The following is a 22,639-nucleotide window of genomic DNA, read 5'->3' on the forward strand; positions in this document are numbered from 1 at the left end:
TAATAGTAGATAATGAAATGAAATCAGTGAAGATAGAAAATGGTGCCACATATGATTTTTAAAAATTACTTATTTTTTCCCTTTTATTTAATAAGGTTTGTATAGAATTGCAATTGTTCTGTGCTTTTGTTGTATATCTCCTAGCCGGAGAATTTTCATCCTTGGGCCTTCTCATCATGTGCCCCTCTCTCGATGTGCACTTTCCAGTGTGGATATATATAGGACACCTCTGTATGACCTTCGTATTGACCAAAAGAGTAAGTATATAGAAATATTACAACTTTTTAACAGCTAAAAGTTTTTTTAAGATAAGAATAATAAATTAATTTTAAAAATTAAAAATATGAATATTATAAATTAAATCTCAGTTTTAAAAAATAAATTGATTTTAACTTATCTGCAAAAAGCAAAAGCAAAGAAAGATGATCTTTTATATGCATAAAAGACAACTAGAGTTTTTTTGCCAGCTGCAAAAATCTGTCAGGTCAACTAGTCTCCAACTGTTTATGATTATATGTGTATTCAGGGAAGTGCCTTGTACTCACTGTATCATGAGACAAGAAATTAGTACCCACAACAACTTGAAGAAAGATTCTGAGCATGTTAGTCTGCTTCTGTATATATCCCTTTCCTTGTAAATAGGCCATCATTCTCAAATGAGTTTTGTTGGGGGGAAAAAGTGAAACTCTGAAACAAAGGTGTTACATAAGTCTTAAGTGTATTTTATTTTTAAAACATGTCTGTATTTTGATAGATGTTTTTCCATAGGATTCTAGAAATCAGATCTTTTTTAGTTGTGTCTCATTTTATACATTGAATGTGTAAATTAAAACCTTTTGACTTCATAATAATATTTTTGGTGGAGTGGGAGCATAATTTTAAAAATCTAGAACAGTACAGAGAATAGCATAACAAATATTCTTGTACTTACCATACACAATTGACTCAGAATTTTCCTTTTATCTAAATTCAGTTTATTTTCCCAGAAACCATTTTCATGATCTTGCTGTGTATTCCTCCAGTTCATCACATTATATTTTAAATATATTGGGTGCTTATTGTTTCAAGAAATCTTGGAACAAATTCTTCTGAAGAATGAGAGAAGCCATTTGCAAAACAGACAATCACCTCTTTTTCCTTATTTTTTAGGCCAAATTTTTCATAATTGGGGGTTTCAGTTATCACTGAGTATTAGTAATTTGTTGTTAGAATAATTTTTACTAATGAAGCTGGAGTAGAACTAGCCTTATTACTCCTTGTGATGCTTTTAGGGGACATACCTTATTTTTTAAAATTTTGTTGGGGCATTAAGAAAATTTTGGTTTTAGGTAGCCTCCTAATGAAGGAATGAATGATTTTAATCAGGTATAATTTTGCAGAAGAAAAGCCATGCCATCATTTGTTTCTTTCTTTGATATTGGTAAAACCCATTTAAGTATATACTTATAAAAATGTTGGTTCTGTTCTCTGATAAAAAAATTCTTATATCACTTTTTTTAGCATGTTAAATTTCATCCTTTCTCATGATATAATATCCATTTTTAAGTATGATTAATTAGAAGGGTCTGAATGACTATGTCATTTTAAGATTATTTATGGCGTAGTACTATGTGAATTTATGTTCTTGTCCCAGAAGCTGAATTTTTAATTTTGAGGAAAATAGCATCCTTAAAGGAATTTTCTGCTCTTGGTATGGCAGGCATTTGATGTGGGAATTTTATTATAAAACAAAACACAACTTAAAAACTATATTATTAACCTCACGAGTATGTAGACCAGTGGCTTTGCCATATTTTACTAGGAGTTCTAATCAACTGTATTCTTGTTGGCATGTGCTGATTAAAGTCCAGGAAGAGCTTAGACCCAGAGGTGATTTTAGATGTAATGAAAAGAACTGATGAAAATTTTGAATTCTTACTTTTATTTAACTGTGTAACATATGAAAATGCCGTAATTATCACATATATTATTGCTTTGTTTGGTATGTAAAAAGCTAGTTTTATCTTTTTCAAAGTTAAAAATGAAGGAAAATGTTATGTGGTACTTCTGTTTCTTGCCAAAGCATGTAGTTTTTTGTTACTGAGTGGAGTCTCACAGAATAAGGATATACATTAATATATTTGTTTTACTATATTTTGAAATCTCTTTAGTTTACGGAGAACTATGGAAGACAGGAATGTTTGAACGCATGTCTCTGCAGACAGATGAAGATGAACACAGTATTGAAATGCATTTGCCTTATACAGCTAAAGCCATGGAAAGGTATATTGATTAATATAAGAAATCCCAGAGAAATCGTAAATATTAATTTCTTTGGAGTTATTTTCACTGGGTAAAATTATCATTAGGATAAGGAGATTTTTAAGAAAATTTGTTATTTGACTGGTGCCTGGCTGGCTTAATTGGTAGAACCTATGACTCTTGATCTCAGAATTGTGAGTTTGAGCCCCACATTGGGTGTAGAGATTACTTAAAAATAAAATCTTAAAGTTTGTTATTTGAAATGATATAAAAATTTGAAATTGGATATTTCTAATGTGGTTTGAAGTTAGTTTTAAGTAGTTTGTAATGGCTGAACACATGAATTGACATGGTTGTTTTATTAGGTGATAATATTTTAAAAACCTGTGTGTTTGTGTATGTGTGTGTGTGTTTGAATTAATCATTAAACATTTACCTCAGAATAACAAATTCTTTTATGCTATAAGTAATCATAAAATTTTAGATTTGGAAGTAACATTTGAGGTCATTTATTTCAGCCTTATGCAAAGTACATAAATATCTTTTATAATATGCTTGACAGATTATTATCTGGTGCCTGCTAACGGTCTTCCAGTGGTAGGATGCCCACGAGACTAAGTAGGATGACAGGGACAATATTTATTTTATTCTTCACTTGTATCCCTGTGCCTAGCAGAATGTCCATTACATAGAAGTCATTAGTTTATTTTGTAAAATGAAAGAATTTTTAAAAGAGCTTTCTTCTTTTAGGGCAGTATTTCAAATTAGAAGGTCTTCCTTTTGTAGGTCCCATTTGTCTGATTTTTTTTCAACCATTTCCTTTATATGGACTTAATATTCCTTATATAGTTTGTCTTGTCCTAAATATGGTGAGATTATTCCTTCCCTGGGTCTTGTCACTATATTCCCTTAGTAAAATGCATTGTATATTATATAGGTTTATATTTTACATAATAAAATATATATTATATTTTAAAAATATAAAATATTTTATATAAATATATATATATATATAAAGTTAAATGTGTTAATGAAGTCCAAGATCACATTAACATTTTTCATGTTTACATGGCTTACCTGCTATTGGCTAATACACTTGTGGCCAGCTACAGCCCAAGGCTTTTTCATACAGTTGGATCATTTTTTTCCTTGTACTTTTGTGGTTTCTTTTTAACTCTTGATTACTACTGTTTAATTTTTTCTGGTTGGTTTTAGTCTATTATGGCAGTCTTTTAGGATCATTTCTGTTCCTAATTCCGTTATCAGTTACTTATTTCAGTCTTATGTTATCCACATCTATTCATGATGATAACTATGATGAATTGTGTAAACCTAAAGGAAGTTTTCCCCCAAAAAATCATTGTGATACTAAATTATAAGTAGTATAGTTTTAGGTTAAGTGTGTTGTACCACATTCTCATCTTTCAGAAATTGTTAAACCAATATATGCTGTTTATTTTCTGGAATGCTAGTATAATCAGAACATTACATTCTTCAATTACATAGGCTAAAAGAAAACTTTTGTTTTCCTAAAATGTTTGCATATTTTGTCATGAGAAAATATATTTTAGACATAGTGAATCTCAGTATAGTAGAACTAATACATTAGAAGCCAATAGTATCCTTAAGGCAGTTTTAACAAAATAATATTTTTGTTATTTCAAAAGTAAAATGTAATGTTGAAAATTTGGGAAAATAGAAACTAAAATCAACAAAAATTCCTGTTTATAATTCCCTCTCTATTAAATAGTGTTAAATAACCAATATTTGATATATTACTTCTCAAGAGACCTTCCCACTTACTCAGATTACATTTGCATCCCTAATACTGACTCTTAAAAAGTACCCAGTACTTTTCCTTTGTAGTCTTTGCTGCACTCATTACCTGTATTAGTTATCCATTACTGTGTAATAGATTGCTCCAAAAATTTTGGTTTGAAATCACAACTATTATTGTATGAATTACTGCTCGCTAATTTGGGTCAGGAGTTTGGGTAGGAGACACCTTGCTCTGGTCGATGAGATGTTGACTAAGGTAACTTGAGTGGGGCTGGAGGATCCAAGGTGGCCTTGGTGCTGGCTTTTAGTTGAGACACCTCATTTGTTCTCTGGGTAGCCTGTTTGTTCATCAACCATGGCTTTTCTTTCTTCTGGCTTCTCTCTAGAAGGATAGACTGGATTGTTAAGGCCTAGCATCATTTTTACTACATTCTGTTTTTCAGAGCAGACCACAATGTTAGCCAAGATTTAAGGGAAGGAGAAAGAGATCCATTCCTTGACGGGAAGAGTAGCATGTGTATATTCAAGAATAGGAGGAATTGTTGGTAGCCGTCTTTCCAAATGGGCTTTCACAGTTCTTCTAATGGACAATTCAGTGTGTCTCCAACATGCAGTACTCAGCCCTCCTAAAATGCCCAGAAATCTCATTCAGTTAGGACCTCAGATTCAAAGTCCATTACCTTATGGTCTTTATTAGGTTGGGATATGGACGAGTCTTTCTGGGTACAGCTTCTCTTGGTTTGGATACCTGTGAACTAAGAATATAAGTTTTATCCCACCACTCACTCTGTATACAATTTTGAGACAGGAATTCTTAGTCACAATAGACATTCCTAGTGGAGAATGCAAGAATGGGAAGCATATAGCAGCTTTTGTCCAAAGCAATTCTGAAATCTAATTAGGGAACAGAGAATGTTTTTTTGTTGTTTATTTGTTTTTGTTTTAAGATTGAATTTATTTATTCATGAGAGACACACATACACAGAGAGGCAGACACAGAGGCAGAGAGAGAAGCAGGCTCCCTGCGGAGGGAGCCTGATGTAGGACTCAATTCTGGGACCCCCGGATCACAACCTGAGCCAAAGGCAGATGCTCAACCACTGAGCCACCCAGGTGTTCCAAGAATGTTTTCCAATTAGGGCTTGGTTCTGACTTCTGGTAGTGGTTTCATAATTCTTCACTTTTCTCATCTCTTGGCTTGGTCCCTTGGGCTCTTGGCTCTACTTGCGGACTCATTTTTACTTCTCCATAAGAAGTAGGCCTTGTTTATACCTCAGTCTGCTTCATATATGTGACATTTTGAAAACTTAAAGGCCTCTTCTCATTTGGAACAGCGTTTATTTTAGTCCAAACTGATAGAACTCTATTAAACATTGTGGGATTTTTGTATATCAGATTATAAGTGCATTTCATTAGGCAAAAGTCACATTCACAGTTCTTTAAGTGATAGGACTCTCTCTACTTTGGATCCCAAGCTAGGATTTTGTAAGCTTCTTAGGAGCCCTTTTGCCTACCTAAGAGGGAATATAAGCCCACCTGCTTAAATCTTTCTGTGGTCTTTTTTTTATTTTTATTTTTATTTATTTATTCATGAGAGACCCCGCAAGAGAGAGAGGCAGAGACACAGGCCGAGGGAGAAGCTGGCTCTCTGCAAGGAGCCTGATGTGGGACTCAATCCTCGATCCCTGGATCACACCCTGGGCCAAGGCAGATGCTCAGCCGCTGAGCCACCCAGGCGTCCCTCTTTCTGTGGTCTTAATAAAGAATTGTAGAGATGAATTTTTGATTTGATGATTGTGAGCTTATGATTTATGGGCAGTGCTCTGGATTTGATCTTTGTCTTCATATTGTTTCTTTGATAGTCTTTTGCTATCTGTAGAGGCTGGTGATGAAAAACAACTATTTTCCAACCAAACAACTCATGGTTAGAAACTATTTCCTTTAAGTTCTACTTTTAATTCTTTAGCTCATGTTTTTCTTCTTTTACCTTCTCATACTTGGCTATAAAGAAACAAGTGTCATTTTGAATATTTTGCCTGGGAATCTTCTTATTCTCCAGGTTTACTCGGTATATTTTTAATGTTCTAAATCATTCTACTTCTGATAATTATGCTAATTGTTCTGCCAGTATATAATACGGGCCCCTCTTCTCCTGGCCTTGTATAGCAGTTTACTTACTGCTCTAACAGTTCCCTGTCTTCTTCTTGCCCTTTCAGCTTCTGCTTGCCTCTGTATGCAAAGCCAATGGGTTAGGTTTCTGTTCCAGTAGTACCCTTTTCAAGCACCACTTTTTGTCTCACATACCTTCGTAGCCTAACAGATAATCTCAAAGTGCCTTTTTTTTTTTTTTTTTTTGGTTATAACTCTGTGAACTAGAAATTTGGTCATGGGCAGATGGTGACAACTTGTCTCTGCTTCATCTGCTGCCCATTGAAACAGGCTGACTTAGGCCAAAGGCTCTAGGGTACCCTCATTTTTTGTCACGGGCTGCAATGCTTGTTGTCTACTGAGGTACCTTGGTTCCATCTTGGAGCGTCCCATCTTCACCTATTGTCACTTATCCTTCAGGGCCTCTCTTCACCTGATTGTCCCTCTCCTCAGATAGTTGTGGACCATAATGAAGTAAATGGCAGTTCAGGGCAGCAAGAAAACAAAACTAGAAACTTTGAGGCCACTTTATATTTAGGCTTGGAACTGGCCTAGTGTCATTTAGGCCACATTCTCCTCATCCAAGCAAGTTGCAAGACTAGGTTCAAGGAGAAGGAAGAGACTCTACTTTTGATGAGAGGAGTGGTAGGAGCATTTAGAAGTGGGAGGAATTTTCAGGGATTATACCTGAAGACAGCTTACCATAGTACCACTGTACTTAAATAGCTCTTTTTGGTGATTACCTGTATGTGTTCCCCTTCTCTTGCAGTTCCCTACTCTGCTCCCTGTCTGAGGGCAGTTAGTCTTTACTGTACCTTCTGTGCCCAGCTCAGTACCTGCTACACAAAAGAATTTCTGTAATTAATTGTTGAATGAATTCATAATGATCTTCACATTATTAAATATTATTAAATATTTTCCCAAAATGAGGTTGGATGTTCTTTCTTATTACTGCTTTTCATATTATGAACATATTTCCATGTCTTTTTTACTTCTTTTTATTGAGTACACATAGGACTTTCTAGAATATATCTATGGAATACTTTAATCAGTTGAACATTTAATTTTCTAACTTTCCTTTCATAGTCATTACAGATTTTTAAAACTAAATACCTAAGGTATTATTTATAATTCTATGTGTTATCTTAAACAAATTTAAAAAATAATATTCATTAGAACTTTTTTAAAAAAATAATGAGTAGTATAAAGGAGAAAACATGAAATTACCCATAATCTCCTTGCTTAGTTAACCCTATTGACATTAAAAAAATACTTGTATAGTACTGTATGTACATAGGTTGAAAATATAAACAGCATCAAGATGTATAAGACGAACAGTTAAAGCTTCCCTGCTTCCCTTCAACAAGTGTTCATTTAACAGTAAAAAGTGTTATGTATCTACTAACATATTATGCATGTATGTTTGTATTATATATGTAAAATTTATATATATACATACTTATTTGTATAAATTAAAACACACAAACAAGAGATCATATCTTATGTAATCCTGATCCTCTTCCATATTTATTTTTACTATTGAATTCCATATATTATCTTTACTGTAGTAATTTTTACATTGCTTATAATTGTATTAAAAAGTTAAGTTAGAAAAAAAAGTTAGGATATGTAGAAACCATCTATTTTGAAAAACAAAAACAAAAACACTAGTAAACTCTGAAGATTAAGATCATTGGATCCCAGCTCTTCTTTTTTCTTGTTCAGTTACCTTTAACATCCCCTACATGTTCCTTTCTCTGTATCATCCCTATTTAGTGTTCGTTTAAAATTTAAAATTTTAATTGTTTTGGTAATTTATCTATATTAAGTTAAAATGTACTCTTTAAGGCATAGAATTATATGAGTATTGACAAATACAGAGTTGTATATATCCATCATAGTCCAGATATAATTTTACTATCTTTCGTTCAGAAAAATATGCAGAGTAAATAGGATGCTTTAGTAACTTTGAAAGTGTTTCATTGAGAAATACAGCACTATAAAACTTTTCATGTTCACTCTAAAAATATCATTATCTTAGCCATTTAATATTTTTTATTACTGCTAATAGTTTGGAACATATACAACTTGGAAGTACAGTACAGTGTATGTAAATATGTACCATCTTCTGCTTTACTTTCTAGCCAGTCTTACAAATTCAGTATGATTAGGATTCGACAGCTCTTGGAGTACTTAGAGTATTATTAAAAAACAGCAGCTTAAAACCAAAACAAAACAAAACAAAACAAAACAAAAAACAAAACAGCAGCTTGATTTTGTGTAGTTTACCCAGGTCAATAAGCTGAAGTCTTGTAATTCTTACGTTTGAGTTCCCTGAGTAAGAACACTACTATCAGATGATTTTGCATGGTATTAAATACAATTAACTGAACAGTTTTTCTGTTCTTAATATCTTACATTAGTATGGTACATTTATTACAGTTGATGAAGAAATAGTGGTACATTATTAATACCTAGGTCCATAGTTTAATTAGGGTTCCCTTTTGGTGTTACAAGTTTATGGGTTTTCTAAAGACATGTTATCTACCATTATAGTACCATACAGAATCATTACACTGTCCTAAAAATCCCCTGTACTCTTCCTGTTCATCTCCACCCTGCCGCCCTTTTCCCGTTTTCTGTCTGTGTCTCCCTTTTCCCATCTCCTGGTAACCACTTACCTTTTTACTCTCTCCGTAGTATATAGTCATCTAGTTTCTGGAATGTCATGTAACCAATTGCATGGTTACAATTAATCATACAGTATGCAGCCTTTTCAGGTTGGCTTCTTTAAGTTAATAATATACTTTCAAGATTCCTCCATGTCTTTTTTTTGGCTTAATACCTATTTCTCTTTATTGTTGAAGAATATTCTATTTTATGGATGTATCACAGTTTATCTATGCACTTATTAAAGGATTATTGATATAGTTAGATTAACATCTCTCATATTTGTTATTGCATTCTACTTATTGCCCTTGTTCTTTATTTCTTTTTTTGTTTTCTGTTATTCTACCTTCTGTGGTTTTACTTGAGTGTTTTAATAGGATTCCATTTTTTTCTCTCAACATATCAATTATAGTTTTTTTTTTTTTAAAGATTTGTTTATTTATTCATAGAGACACAGAGAGAGAGAGAGGCAGAGACACAGGCAGAGGGAGAAGTGGGCTCCATGCAGGAAGCCTGACGTGGGACTCGATCCTGGGTCTCCAGGATCACGTCCTAGACTGCAGGCGGCACTAAACCGCTGCGCCACCGGGGCTGCCCAATAATAGTATTTTTTTAAAAACCTTTTTTAGGGGAGGGAGGAGGGAAAAAAAAATCAAACTTTTTAGTGGTTGCTCTGAAGTTTGCAGTATGCATTTGTAACCTATCCAGGTACACATTGAAGTAACACTATACTGCTTCACAGGTAGTACAAGTACCTACACAGTATTTTCAGTTTGTCCTTTCTATTTCTTATAACCTTACAGTCATTCATAAGCTATACTTACAGCATATTGTTGCTATTAGTTTTTGAAAACATTGTTATCTCTTAGATCAATTAAGTATAAGAAAATGAAGTAAACTGAAGATTATCTTATTTTATCTTTATTTTATCTTTATTTTATCTTTATTTCTTCTCTAATGTGCTTTCTTTAAGTAGTTCTGAGTTTCTGACCTATATCATTTTCCCTTTGTTTGCAGAACTTTTTACCAGTTTATAGCTCTGATTTTATTTATACCTTCTCTTTTGGGTTGAAAAAGGAATTCTTTACCGCCCACTGGCAGAATACATGAGAGATTCCTTTTATGATGTCTCTTTAAATCACAAATAATGTATTTTATATATGGGGAGTAATTAAATAGGCTAATAAATAAAAACTTATTTTGACCCCAAAAAGGCAATTCTCTTCCCTTAAGTTTTACTAATTAATTTATGTAAAAAATTTGATTGGTTTTAAGGTGGTTTAAGACATTTCCTCTCAAAATTTAAAAATTTTGGTTAATATGCATTTTTCAAATGTTACAGAGCTTCTTAACTGTGCTAACCTATGCATAAAGAATGATGGGGAATAGAAAAATAAACAAACATTGTGTTTTTCCTCAGCATATAGCCTGGTAAGAAGGATAAGAAATATACTTAAATAGATGTAACATAGTTCAAAGTGTATTAAGTTCAGTTGAAGAGTTTATGGGATCTGAGAAAGGGGATATGGGAGCAGAGAGATATTTAGGGGAGCACACATGTGGCTTTGTGGTAGAGATGACTTTTGGGTGGACTTTGAAGATGGCTATAATTTTCACAAAGCAGGGCAGGTTTCTGTAGGAAACAGTTCTCTAAGTACAAAGTCTAGGAATAGGAAAACCCAGGGCTTAAGAATAGAAAGCTATTTACCCTGGCTTAAGGAAGTTGCAAAAGGTTTGCCTAGTAACTGAGGTCTATCTGAGATATTTTTGTTTGGCCTGTAAAGCTAGAAAAAGTTTTCTTATATGTATGAATATTTTTAGTTGGATATTAGTCCTACTACTTCCTGTTACCTTATACCTTGGCCAGCTTTTAATGCATATATATATTACTAGCCTGGAGCTGGAGGCATTTGGAGGCATTTGAAGTTGACTTACAGAGGCATAGAGTAAGAGGGGCAGATTTGGAAGTTGGGGGCCGCCTGGGTGGCTCAGTTGGTTAAGTGTCTGCCTTTGGTTCAGCTCAGGTCATGATCCCTGGGTGCTGGGATCGAGCTCCACATTAGGCTGTCTGCTGGACAAGGGAGTCTGCTTCTCCCTCTCTCTCTGCCTCTCCCTCTGCCTGCTGCTCCCCCTGCTTGTGCACGTGCCTCCCCCCCCCCCCATCAAGTAAATAAATTTTTTCTTTTTTAAAGGAAGTTGGAACAGTAGGTTTGGGACCATTTTATAGAGGTCATTGAATGTCATTGTAAGATATTTGTATTTTGTTCCCTGACTGGTACAGAGCTAGTAAGAGTTCCTCAGCAAAAGAAGGACATGGTTAGGGATGCCTGAGTGGCTCAGAGGTTGAGTGTCTGCCTTCGGCTCAGGGTGTGATCCCAGTCTAGGGATTGAGTCCCGCATTGGGCCACTTGTGAGGAGCCTGCTTCTCCCTCTGTCTGTGTCTCTGCCTCTCTTTCTATGTCTCTCATGAATAAATAAAGTCTTAAAAAAAAGAAGGATATGGTTAGAACTTGAAATAAGAATATTACTCCTTTTTTTCTAAGTAGGCTTCACGTCCATTGTGGGGCTTGAACTCAGATCAAGAGTCACATGCTCTACGAACCAGGTATTCCAAATATTACTGCTTGATGATGTGATGGTATGGTGAAGGATGGATTAGCGTTGGAAAAGATTGTTAGATATAGTTTAGTAAAGAAATCATGGGACTTTGAACTAAGACAGTGGTGGATGGGGTAGGGTAGCAAATTGAGCAGATGGTGGGACACATTTGAATGTTTAGAATCTATAGAACTTGGTAAATGTTTCTATGTGGGGGAGTAACTTGATTTTAAGAACATGCAAAAGTGAAAGGCCTAATAGATGCCATTATCAGAGATGGTAAAGCCAGAAATAGGTATAAGTTTAAGAGAATATAGGGCATGGAAATGTTGACTTGTTCCTAATAAAATATGGGGATTTCTCTATAATTCTGATAGCAAGCTTGGCCAATTTATGATATGATTATTTTGCTTCAGATGATTAAGAAATATGAAATATGCCTGGCCTTGTAAAAACCTTTATTTTGGTATTCTTACTAAAATGGAAATTGAGAAAGGTATATAACCTTTGAAATTATTTTTATAATCTGATTAGATTCACTTAATTGATGAAACAGCAAAGACTTATAAAATGTTAATTTTAGTTGTCACTGACAGCTAGCTTACCTCCCCCTTTTCCCTCTCTCTTCCTTTTTCCCGAGTTCTTTGGTTCTGCCTGATGTTTCTGGATTTAGTTTGTTCTTATAGTGAGTCACAGTCTTTTGTATGGTCTATATATGCATGTTTCTGTCGTCTGATGGTGAACTTGATCAGAAAAAAAGATGAGAGGGGATCCCTGGGTGGCTCAGCGGTTTAGCGCCTGCCTTTGGCCCAGGGCGTGATCCTGTAGTCCCGGGATCAAGTCCCACGTCCGGCTCCCTGCATGGAGCCTGTTTCTCCCTCTGCCTGTGTCTCTGCTTCTCTCTGTCTCTGTCTCTGTGGGTCTCTCATGAATAAATAAATAAAATCTTTAAAAAAAAAAAAAGATGAGAGAAATTACTTTTTATAAGCCTCCCTAAAACTCTGCCGTTATGATTCCTTTATGCCACTTTGCCTTTAACTCCTGTTTCAAGGGTTCCACCACCAGCTTTACATTTGAAGATTTGTTATAAGGACTCACAGTTTATTAATGGTTTTGGTTTATTGGGACAGATAGGATACACAACAGGACCAGCAAGGGAAAAGGATACATCAGGCAGAGTCTGGAGGAATCCAGGTGGAGGCTTCCAACATTTTCCTTTCATAGGGTGGATTGAATGGAACGTGCTTCCTCTATCAGTGTAACACACGTGCAGTGTTTCTGGTCAGGGAATCCTGCTTTAAGATTCAAAATCCAGGATTTTGGTTGGGGGCTGGTCATGTAGGGTTCTCAGCCTGTGTAATTAGCTCCAGCTACTGAAATTCTAGACTCTCAGAAGGAAAATGGGTGTTTGCCATTATCATTTTGTTTACAATCCAGGCAAGCTGGTACAGTGTCCCAAGTGGATAAAACAGCCTTAATCAACACAAGAAACATTGTTAAAGCCAAGGGCTAGTCTTTACAAGCAGCCCCTTCTAAAAATTGCTGCAGCAGACTTGCTAGGTTAACTCTCCTGCAAAATTCCCGTTCCTCTTTTCCCAATTCCAGCCTGCCGTAAGTTTCTGACTCACTTAAATGCCATTCTAACCCTTCTTATAGCTTAGTTTTGTATGAGATCTTAAAATTTTACTTTTCTTTCTGATTGTGGCCTGAGTCAAGGTCCTCAAATATTAGAATGTAGATCTTTAGTGCTTTGTACCTTCAGTGGTATTGATGACATAGTAATACTGTTTGTTTTTAAAATGAGTGCTCCTTTCTTGGTTCTGGGGTTTCAGTTCTTTTTACTCTGTTACACATCTTGGATATATTAATTTTCTGCAGTATGGTTTAAGGTATAGGACAGAAAAAGAAGAGATAAAACTTTCTTCTCCATTATTGAAGTACTCATAAGAGCCTTGTAAGTAAGGTAAGTATTATCAACTGTTTTTACAGATGACAAAATTGAGGCTTAGGATGGTTTCAGGTAACTTGCTTCAGGGTAGCACAACTTGCAAGTGGCAAAGATGGACTTTCTTTTAACAGCCTATTGAAATATGATTTACATCCTATAAAACTCATTTACATAAGGATACAACTCTTTGATTTTTAGTAAATTTATAGAGTCATACATTCATTCTCACAATCCAGTTTGAGAATATTTTCAATACACAAAAAAGAAACTTTATGTCCATTTGAGGGCAATGCTGGCTCTGACTCTCAATCTTTAGCAACCATTTATCTGCTCTCTGTCTCTATAGATTGGTATTTTCTAGAAATTTCATATAAATGGAATCATATGAAATGTCTTTTGTATCTGTCCCTTTTCACTTAGCATACTGTTTTTGAGGTTCATCCATGTTGCAGTTGTATCAGTAGTTCATTGGGACGCCTGGGTAGCTCAGTGGTTGAGCATCTGCCTTCAGCTCAGGGCGTGATCCTGGGGTTTGGGGATCAAGTCCTGCATCAGGTTCCTGGCAGGGAGCCTGCTCCTCCCTCTGCCTATGTCTCTGCCTCTCTTTGTGTGTTTCTCATGAATAAATAAATAATAAAATCTTAAAAAAATAGTTCATTCCTTTTTATTGCCAAATAGTTATTACATTATATGAATACATCCTGTTTTATTTAATCTCTTCACCAGTTGATGGACATTTAGATCACTTCCATTTTTGGCTATTAGGAATAATGTTATAGACATTCTTGTACAAGTCTTTATGTGAACATATATTTTCATTTCTCTTGAATGTTTTAACTCTTTCAGAAACTGCCAACCTATTTTCCAAAGTGATGGCACCATTTTATATTCAGCCAGCAAAGTATGAGGGTTCTAGTTTCTTCCCATTCTGGCCAATACCTGTTATTGTCAGTCTTTTTTATTATAGCCATTCTGATAGATGTGTAGTGTAACCTCAATTGGCGTTAATTTGCATCTTTCCAGTGACTCATGATGTTAAGCAACTTTTCAGTGTGGTTATTAGTCATTTGTATGTCTTCTTTTGTGAAATGTCTGTTCATATATCTTGCCCTAGTTTAATTTGATAATTTGTCTTTTTCTGAGCTGTAAAAAATTTTACATATTCTAGATACAGGTTACTTTGCTCTCTTGAAGAGCAAAAGTTTTTGATGAATTCATTTTTATCATTTTTTTCTCTTTTGTGGATTTTGCTTTTGGTATCATATTTATGAAATCTTTGTCTCATTCAGGGTCACAGAGATTTTCTCTTCTTGAACAGGAATCAGCAAACTACAGTTTGCAGACCACATCTGCCCACAACTTGTTATTATAAATGTTTTATTGGAACATAACCATCCATACTCACTCACTTACATATTGTCCATGGCTACTTACTCTTTACAGTGATAGTTGAGTGGTTATGGAGATTGTATGGCCCTGAAAACCTCAAATATTTACTTTATGGACCCTTTAAAAAGATTGTTGCTGACCCCTGTTCCAGAAGTGTTATTATTTTAGTTCTTATAGTTATATCGATTACCCAATTTGAGTTAATTCTTGTGTATAGTATGAGGTAAAGGTCTAAGTTCACTTTTTTTTTAAGTTCACTTTTTTTAATATGGATATGCAATTATTATCCAGTGCCATTTATTGATAACAATATCCTGTAAGTAATGAGTCATTTTCCTTTTGCTGCTTTTAAAATTTTCTTTGTCTTTGTTTTCCATCAGTTTCATTACAGTATATCTAGATGGGGATTTCTGTGCTTATCGTACTTTGGGTAATTGAGTCTCTGGGAAATGTAGAGTAATGTCTTTCATGAAATTTGGGACATTTTCAGCCATCATTTCTTCTGCTTCTTTTACTGTAACTTTTTTTTTTGGACTCCTATTGTATGCATCCTACTATGTTTGATGTTGTCTACAAGTCTCCAGTGCTCTGTTCATTTTTCTTCAATCCTTTTTTCCCCTTTCTACAGGTTAGATGATTTATTTTATCTTTAATTCCACTGATTGTAATATGGAATCTGCTTTTCAGACTATCTAGTAAATTTTAAATTTCATTTGTTGTACTTTTCAACTCTAAAATTTCCATTTAGTTCTCTTTAGTTCTCTTTAATAGCTTGCATTTCTTTGTTAATATTTACTACTTACTTAGTCATTGCCATATTTTAACTTTTTAAAGCATAATTTCCTTGAATTTTTTGAACATATTTATAATAATTGTTTTAAAGTCTTTGCTAAATCTGGTCCCACATGGTTACAGCTTCTACTAGCTACTCCCCCACCCCCCTTTTTTTCCCCTGAGAATGTGTCACACTTTCCTGTTTTCTGTGGCTCATAATTTTTTCTTGAAACTGGACTTTTTTTTATCTTGTATTATAGCAACTTGGTTCTGATTTTATCAAAATTTTCTGCAGATGGTAGTGGCGGTTGTTTCATTCATTCACTTTTTTTTTTTAAAGTAACTTTGTTGTCCTTGTCTACAGAATTTCTCTCTCCCAAAATTGTGGCTACTGATGTATTTCTTCAACTTTTAAAAATTTCTTATAATTTGACTGTCTAGAGTTCACCTCTATGTTCACATTGCTTAGTGCTTAGCTAATGATTGGTTGGAGGTTGTGATTGAATACCTTAAGTCTGTAAAGCTTTCATCCTCCGCTGGTGAATTGAGTATAGTTTGGGGAGCATATTAAAAATTTGGGCCCTTTTCTAGCTTGCCTCCTTTCCTTTCTGTTGGGTGTTCTCAGGTCTCCCTGTTTGTGCATGGGGATTTCCAGTCAGCCTGGGATGTGTGACATGTTGGTCTCTCTCACGTCTCCACTTTCCCTTGGGCATGCTTTCACACAGAATTAGCTGGCATTCTGGGGGAGCTTGGGACCTTATGGGTTTCCCCTGCACATATGTGCTTGCTACGTTCTAGTCAGATGGGATTATATGGAGAACATCAATACTCTGCTCAGAATATGTGAATTTATCCAGTCACTTTGTGGCTCTCTCCTTTCCAAAATCTCTCTTAAATTTCTAGGTAGTGCTCAGGTTATGGCTTGCCTCCACTGGTACTATAATCTCAGGCTGCAGGAGCTACAGGTTTTTCTGGTTCCTGCTGGGTGTGAATTTTCTGCTCACTGCTCCAAATCAAAGTTAGCCCTCTTCAGCAATGAAGCTGCTGGTTTTCACAGCCAACCTTACCATGTTGGTAGAATGAAGTCAGCTCTTGGTAAAATGCCAGACTTCTGCTCTTCCAAAGAAGTTCAGTTATTTTACATGACCAAACTATTCTTGTTGTGTTTTTTTTTGTCTTTGGTTAATTTCTAGAGCACAAAATGGGGTTTGGTGGGAAAGTTTTAGATTTGTTTTTTGAGGGTGAGATTTTGTACTCCATGACTAGGAAAGACCAGCCTGACAACTTGAATTCTAAAACCTAGGAATATTAATTTCAAAGCCCAATTGCTCTTTTTTCTAATTCATACTTTGTGGAAATATAGAACGACAAGTAAAAAAAAAAAATTTTTTTTTTTTTTTTTTTTTTTTTAAGAAATGACGAGGTAGATGGATAAATCTTGATTCAAAGCTTAGATTTCTAAGCAGTATGAGTCTTTTACCTTGGTATAGATAGATTTGCAAGCTGAGGCTAAGGGTAAGTGAATGGTTTGGTGGCTCTGTGGAATAGTAGACATGTATTATTTCTTGACAGCAAGCCAACAGTTGTTGACAAAGTACTTTCCCAGTAGCATTTCTCACTTCATAACAGTTTTAGAAAATAGATATTGCAATTATGATTGTTTTATAGTTAAGGAAACATTTTTAGGTTAGTAATTTACCTACCCTCTTAACTTTTATTATATGATGGAGATGATACCTGAACCTATTTCTTCTGACTTCTTGGTTTTTATACTCTATATAACTGCATCCCTACCATGTCATAATTATTTATAGACTCTTTGATGATCCTAGTTTATTTATTTATATAGTACTTGAAGTTAGAACAAATCATAACAATCTTCTTGAGTTTTTACTAGAGCTCAAATTCTTTCCTTTCAAATGATAATCACTCTTAACTTATTGTAGAGCCCCTATTCATTCATGCAGTTGTTAAGCAAACTGGTGAAAGAGAGAAAGAGATATTCCATGGCAGCTTCCTCTGCCAGCTTCCTCTTTTTTTCTTACTCCATAGATGCAGATTCTGCCCAAGAAGCCCCTGCATTGCAGAGGGACTGGAGATCTGTATGATCTGTTTATTTCGCAATTGACAAGGGTAAGGGGGTCCTTATGGGGGAGGCGCTCGGGTGCCCTGAATTGAGCTTTATGAAGCTGGGCTAACACATATTTTGGGAATAAACTTAAAATTAGTATTTTTAAAAACCCTTTTATGAATTCTGTTTGTCCTACATCAGTTAAGTGTCAGGTTATCATATTAAAAAGCATTTATTATAATGGTGATTTTTTTTTTTAAAGTCCTGTTCAGAACAAGTCAGACAAACATGATTCACGCTTCTAAAATTCCAATCTGGGATCATTTAGAATGTAAATTATATTGAATATATGTAAGTAAAATTTCACTACAATGAAAAATTTAAAAGGTTTTGGATGAACGTCTGTTTCTATAGCCCATCATAGTTATTCTTTATTAATCTGCTCTGTTCCTTTTCCATAAATCTGTCAATCTGAAGAGTGAAAAAGGGACTTGTGGATATGTCATAAACATTGTGGGTGGGTGTGGTGTCTTTTTCTTGCTGCTAGAAATTAATACCTACTTCCTTGAAGTCTACATCCACCCTAGATGTCAGTGAAATTTGAGTTGTATTTTCAGACTGTCTTGTATCTGTTTATTAGTATAGGTACAAGGTGCAGTTGGTGTATCTTACGGGAGCCAAGATTAAGTTTTGTGGGTCTCATTTGGCAGGTTTATAAAAGTGCCAGAAGTGCTGGTATTTATAACAGGATAGGATTAAAATATTAAGGAAGAGTTTAATGCTCTTTTAAAATTGCAGAAAGATTGGGCAGATGATTGTAGCTTTGATGGGTAGTTGAGAAGACTTGATTTGGTGATGGTCTGATGGGCTTAATTTTATTTTGAAGATATTATTATACCTGGTAGTAAATTAGCTTTGTTTATCTAAAGAACTATTGTACATTTCTGTAATTTGAATAGATATTTTTAATATTCTGTATCTCTCTTATTTTTAAATGGTCTTCTTTAAACATTTAATTTATAGACTAAAAAATTCAACAGTATGTATCTTTCCCTTACCATTATTAATAAATGTTCCACTTTTTAGTGCCAACACATTGGAAAACTATTTTTATTCTTATACTTCTTAAATGACTTTTTTTTTTTTTTTTTCTGTTTTCTTTAAGCCATAAGGATGAGTTTACCATTATTCCTGTACTGGTTGGAGCTCTGAGTGAGTCAAAAGAACAGGAATTCGGAAAACTCTTCAGTAAATATCTAGCGGATCCTAGTAATCTCTTTGTGGTTTCTTCTGATTTCTGCCATTGGGGTAAGTTCTAGATTTTAACATATCATGATAGATACTATATACTTGTGGTTAATGGTATCTTTTCACTCTAAGCTCTGATTTTCAGTTCTTTACCATTTTCCTTGGAAAGTTTTACTTTTAGCTGCAATGTTTAAAAGTGAATAAAAAAGTCTTTAAAAAAGGATCAGATTATTATAGTAGATTATGGATACATTTCCAAAGGCGACTGGTATAATTGGATTCACACTGTGAGGGCATCCTTGCTTTAGCTACTTACATTAGTGGGAGTTAAGATCTTTTAACCCCTATTTCCAGGTTGAGTTGTGTGGTAGATTCTCGGAAGTTAGTTTTTGGTAGATAAAACCAATGTTCTTCTTTAGAAGGTAGAAGAGCACTGTGTGCTATGCCAGTCCTTTTCCACATTTCTTTTTCTGTAATTAGTGTTTTTTCTTTCTATTTTTCCTTTGGTGCTTAATTTTTGCCATCAGTTTAGAGGTACCCTCCAAAGAGTGTAACATGTTGGCTGTTAGCATTGTGGTTTTCACTGGTAATGGCTAATACGAGTAAGAACTCTTATGTGATTTGTGTTATTATTGTGAATAAAAAAAGTAAGGAGACTTCACAGTGAATAAATCATAAAAAGACATTTGTGGATGCCTCTTTCAGTAAGTTTTATTTTTTGAATCTTTGAATACAGTTTGCTATCCTTTATCCATTGCTGTTCTGGATGGCGTATTTCTGATTCCTATTCCTTTTAGGACCTCTCTCATTGGCCTGAGGATGCCAGTTATCTGTTCATCCTTTAGTTATTTCTTTTATTATAGAGAAAACATAAGGCACAAGTCTGTACATTTTAAGATAGAGTACTTGAATTGCCAGAAAAACATCCTCTGTGAGATACAGGGACCCCTGGCTTTTATGTCTTAAGCATTGATTATCAAATCTGGCTCACTATTTTTCTGGCCTCATTAGGCTGGTATTTTCTCTTACCTTGCTCTCTGAGTGGCTTTGAGATCTTTTTTAAGAGAGCCATCCTCCCTTATAGATGCGTATTTTGGTTTAAGGCACTAATTTCTCATCTGGGGCTGATTGTCTTACGAGGGGGCATTTGGAAATGCCTGGAGACATTTTTGGTCATTACCTTGGGATGGGCGTGGGAAGCAGGGAGGCTTTAGGCATCAATTTAGTGGAGTACAGAAAAGCTGCCAAATAAACATCCTTCAGTACACAGAACAGCCTTCTTCATCAAAGAATTATCCTGCCCAAAACACGTAGTGCTAAGGTTGGGAAGTCCTGGTTTAGGCTGTGCTACCTTACCTGAGAGACTCTCGTTTCTTTAATAATCAGTTCTGTTGGCTAGTTGGTTTGCTACCTTTGGCAGAAGTTATTTTTTATGGATTTTAAGTATATTACTTAGATCTGAGGACTAGATAGATGCTTTGAAATTCTGATGTTTAGTCGTAGTTGATCTTAAAAACTAAGGAGTATCATTATTGAAAAAAGGATATTTTTCTTAGTGTTGTGAATTTGTGTTGATAATAAAATATGTCCATATGTCTTAGAAATTAAAAATTCTTGAAGTGTGTGTCCTCTTCACTTTTAAGGCTCCCATGAATCACTTTAAATTACTTTTATGATCTAGAGAATTAGTTCCCCTGATATTGTTCTTTAGAATCTGGTTGGTATCATGTGCAATCACAGTATAAATCCACACAAAAATCAGTAGATGCTTTTCTCTTAAATCATTCTTTTTACCTCATTAATGAATTCTAAAGCAAACAAGCTCTAGTCCACTACTGTTTTTAAGTATAATATTGAGAGAGAAAGATGAATTTTTATATTCTACCTAGATTCTTAGAAAATTATTTAGGCCATTTGATCTCCAGTGTTCTAGAAAATTCTGGTGTTTAAATTTGTAAGCTAGGATTTCCTGGTGATAACTACAGATGATAACTCAAAATTTCCAAAGGTTGGTAGATGTTAGTTATGAGAATTATCCAGAGATTAAATATATATTTACATTTGGTCGTTAAGTAATAGAACTTTTCCAAGTGTTTATTTTTTTTAGTATCACTAACAATACTCATAAAGTGCTTAGTTTGTATTTTTGGAAAGCACTGTACTAATTCTTATTAGGAAATTTGATAAAGATCTGGGGATAAGTGGAAGGTACTTATAGATACTATTAGATACTATTCCAAGATTGGTAGTTCCCCTTCTACAATAGTAACGTCATTCTTGTAAAGTAAGATTCATTTTGTATTTTATATGCCTAGTTGAATTAATACGAATCTTTGGCTAGTTATGGGTTAAAATGTCTTAGAAATTTTCATATTTCTCAAATTACGTGCTCTGGTGGCTTTGGTCATCTTTTCTAAATTAATGAATGATATACATCCATTTCAAAAATCTAGCTTTTTCTTGTGAGGATATTTCTTAATGTTTTTTTTCTTCTTCTTCTTCTTTTTTTTTTTTTTGTTGTTGTTGTTGTTGTTGTTTGTTTTTGTGGGTTTTTTTTTGGTTTTGTTTTTTTTTTTGTAAAGATGCTGTATAGATTGATTTTACCATATCAAAGTAATATTAACCCTGAATTCTAAATAATTTCACAGGAAGGATTTAGTTCCTTAAATACTCAGAGATCTTAAAAGTTCCATTGAGTTAAACTGTCAACACACTATTACATTTGTAATAGCTAATTTTTGAAGAAAAATTGCTTAATTGATTATAGTACAGTTGACAAATTACTCAGATACATACAGAGGAATTTTGTTTTTGTTGAATAGAGTACTGGCAGTGACAGCATTTTTCATTTCTAGTCATTGTTTCTATTATGTCCAGCTTCTGTTTAAAATAAAGCAAGAGATTTGGTGATAGAGACAGTTGGGAGACCTATTATGTGATTGGAAGGGTTTTGCCTGGTTGATTTTACTTGTTAGCCAATGTCTATTACAAGAGTGACTTTTTGTGTGTGTATGCTTTGCTTTAAAGATGTTCAGCTTTCAGATCCCATTTAAATTTTTTGTGGACTTGAAAAAGACATTAGAGAAAAAGTAGAAAGACTAAAACATTCTCAAATTTTCTTTTTGGGTGGGAAAAGCCAAGGGAGAGTGGGGACCTAGATTCTATTATGCTCTTTCTGTCCCTTATTTGAATCCCCTACTCCCCCCAGAAAAAAACCTTCACCATTTCAATTTCTGCCTTTTATTCTATCCTTAGTCTAATCCACATGAAAATTCATTAGTCAGCCCAAAAGGGTGATGTTTCCTAGTAACAGTTCATGATCCTACCTCATTTCACCCTTCCCACTACTACCAGGGATTGTGGCATAAATGAAAGACATTTGCTGCTAATATTTTATTTTTACTATGGTTAGGTTATGTTATCACTACTTTTTCTGATCAAGTTTCTTGTCATATAAGATAGCTGCATATAAGAGAATTTTGACTGGGCCTAATTTAGTTTTTCTAATTGGTAGAATTTTCATTCTGTTTTCCTAACTTTCATTTTTGCTCTTATTCGTACATATAATATACTGCTAATATTTGTACTTTCTTGATCTCCCTGAAATTTATATTTTCAAATTTAGATTATTGACAGCTTTCATTAACATAATTTCTAATTAACTTCTAAGAAGTTTCTAAATGAAACTGGATCTAACAGAAATTGGCTTTTTTAAAAGTCGATTCATTCTATTTAATTTTCCTTTTATGGTGGTTTTAAGTGCAAATTGACTT

At 34.3% G+C, this 22,639-nt stretch overlaps 1 protein-coding gene across 4 annotated transcripts in view; it reads left to right on the forward strand.

Annotated features, from left to right (window-relative positions):
- The window catches only part of MEMO1 (mediator of cell motility 1), a 114,570-nt gene that overhangs the window by 75,559 nt on the left and 16,372 nt on the right, over window positions 1-22,639 (forward strand). For 3 of the 4 annotated variants that reach the window (XM_041754963.1, XM_041754962.1, XM_041754964.1), the window contains 3 exons: window positions 145-257; window positions 2,151-2,262; window positions 18,784-18,926. In XM_041754963.1, the coding sequence (XP_041610897.1) occupies window positions 145-257; window positions 2,151-2,262; window positions 18,784-18,926 (368 nt within the window). The remainder of the gene's footprint in view (window positions 1-144; window positions 258-2,150; window positions 2,263-18,783; window positions 18,927-22,639) is intronic. The other variant, XM_041754966.1, reaches the window with a different exon arrangement.

This window comes from Vulpes lagopus, chromosome 5, assembly GCF_018345385.1.
Source record: "Vulpes lagopus strain Blue_001 chromosome 5, ASM1834538v1, whole genome shotgun sequence".
In the NCBI taxonomy this organism is placed as follows: Eukaryota; Metazoa; Chordata; class Mammalia; order Carnivora; family Canidae; genus Vulpes; species Vulpes lagopus.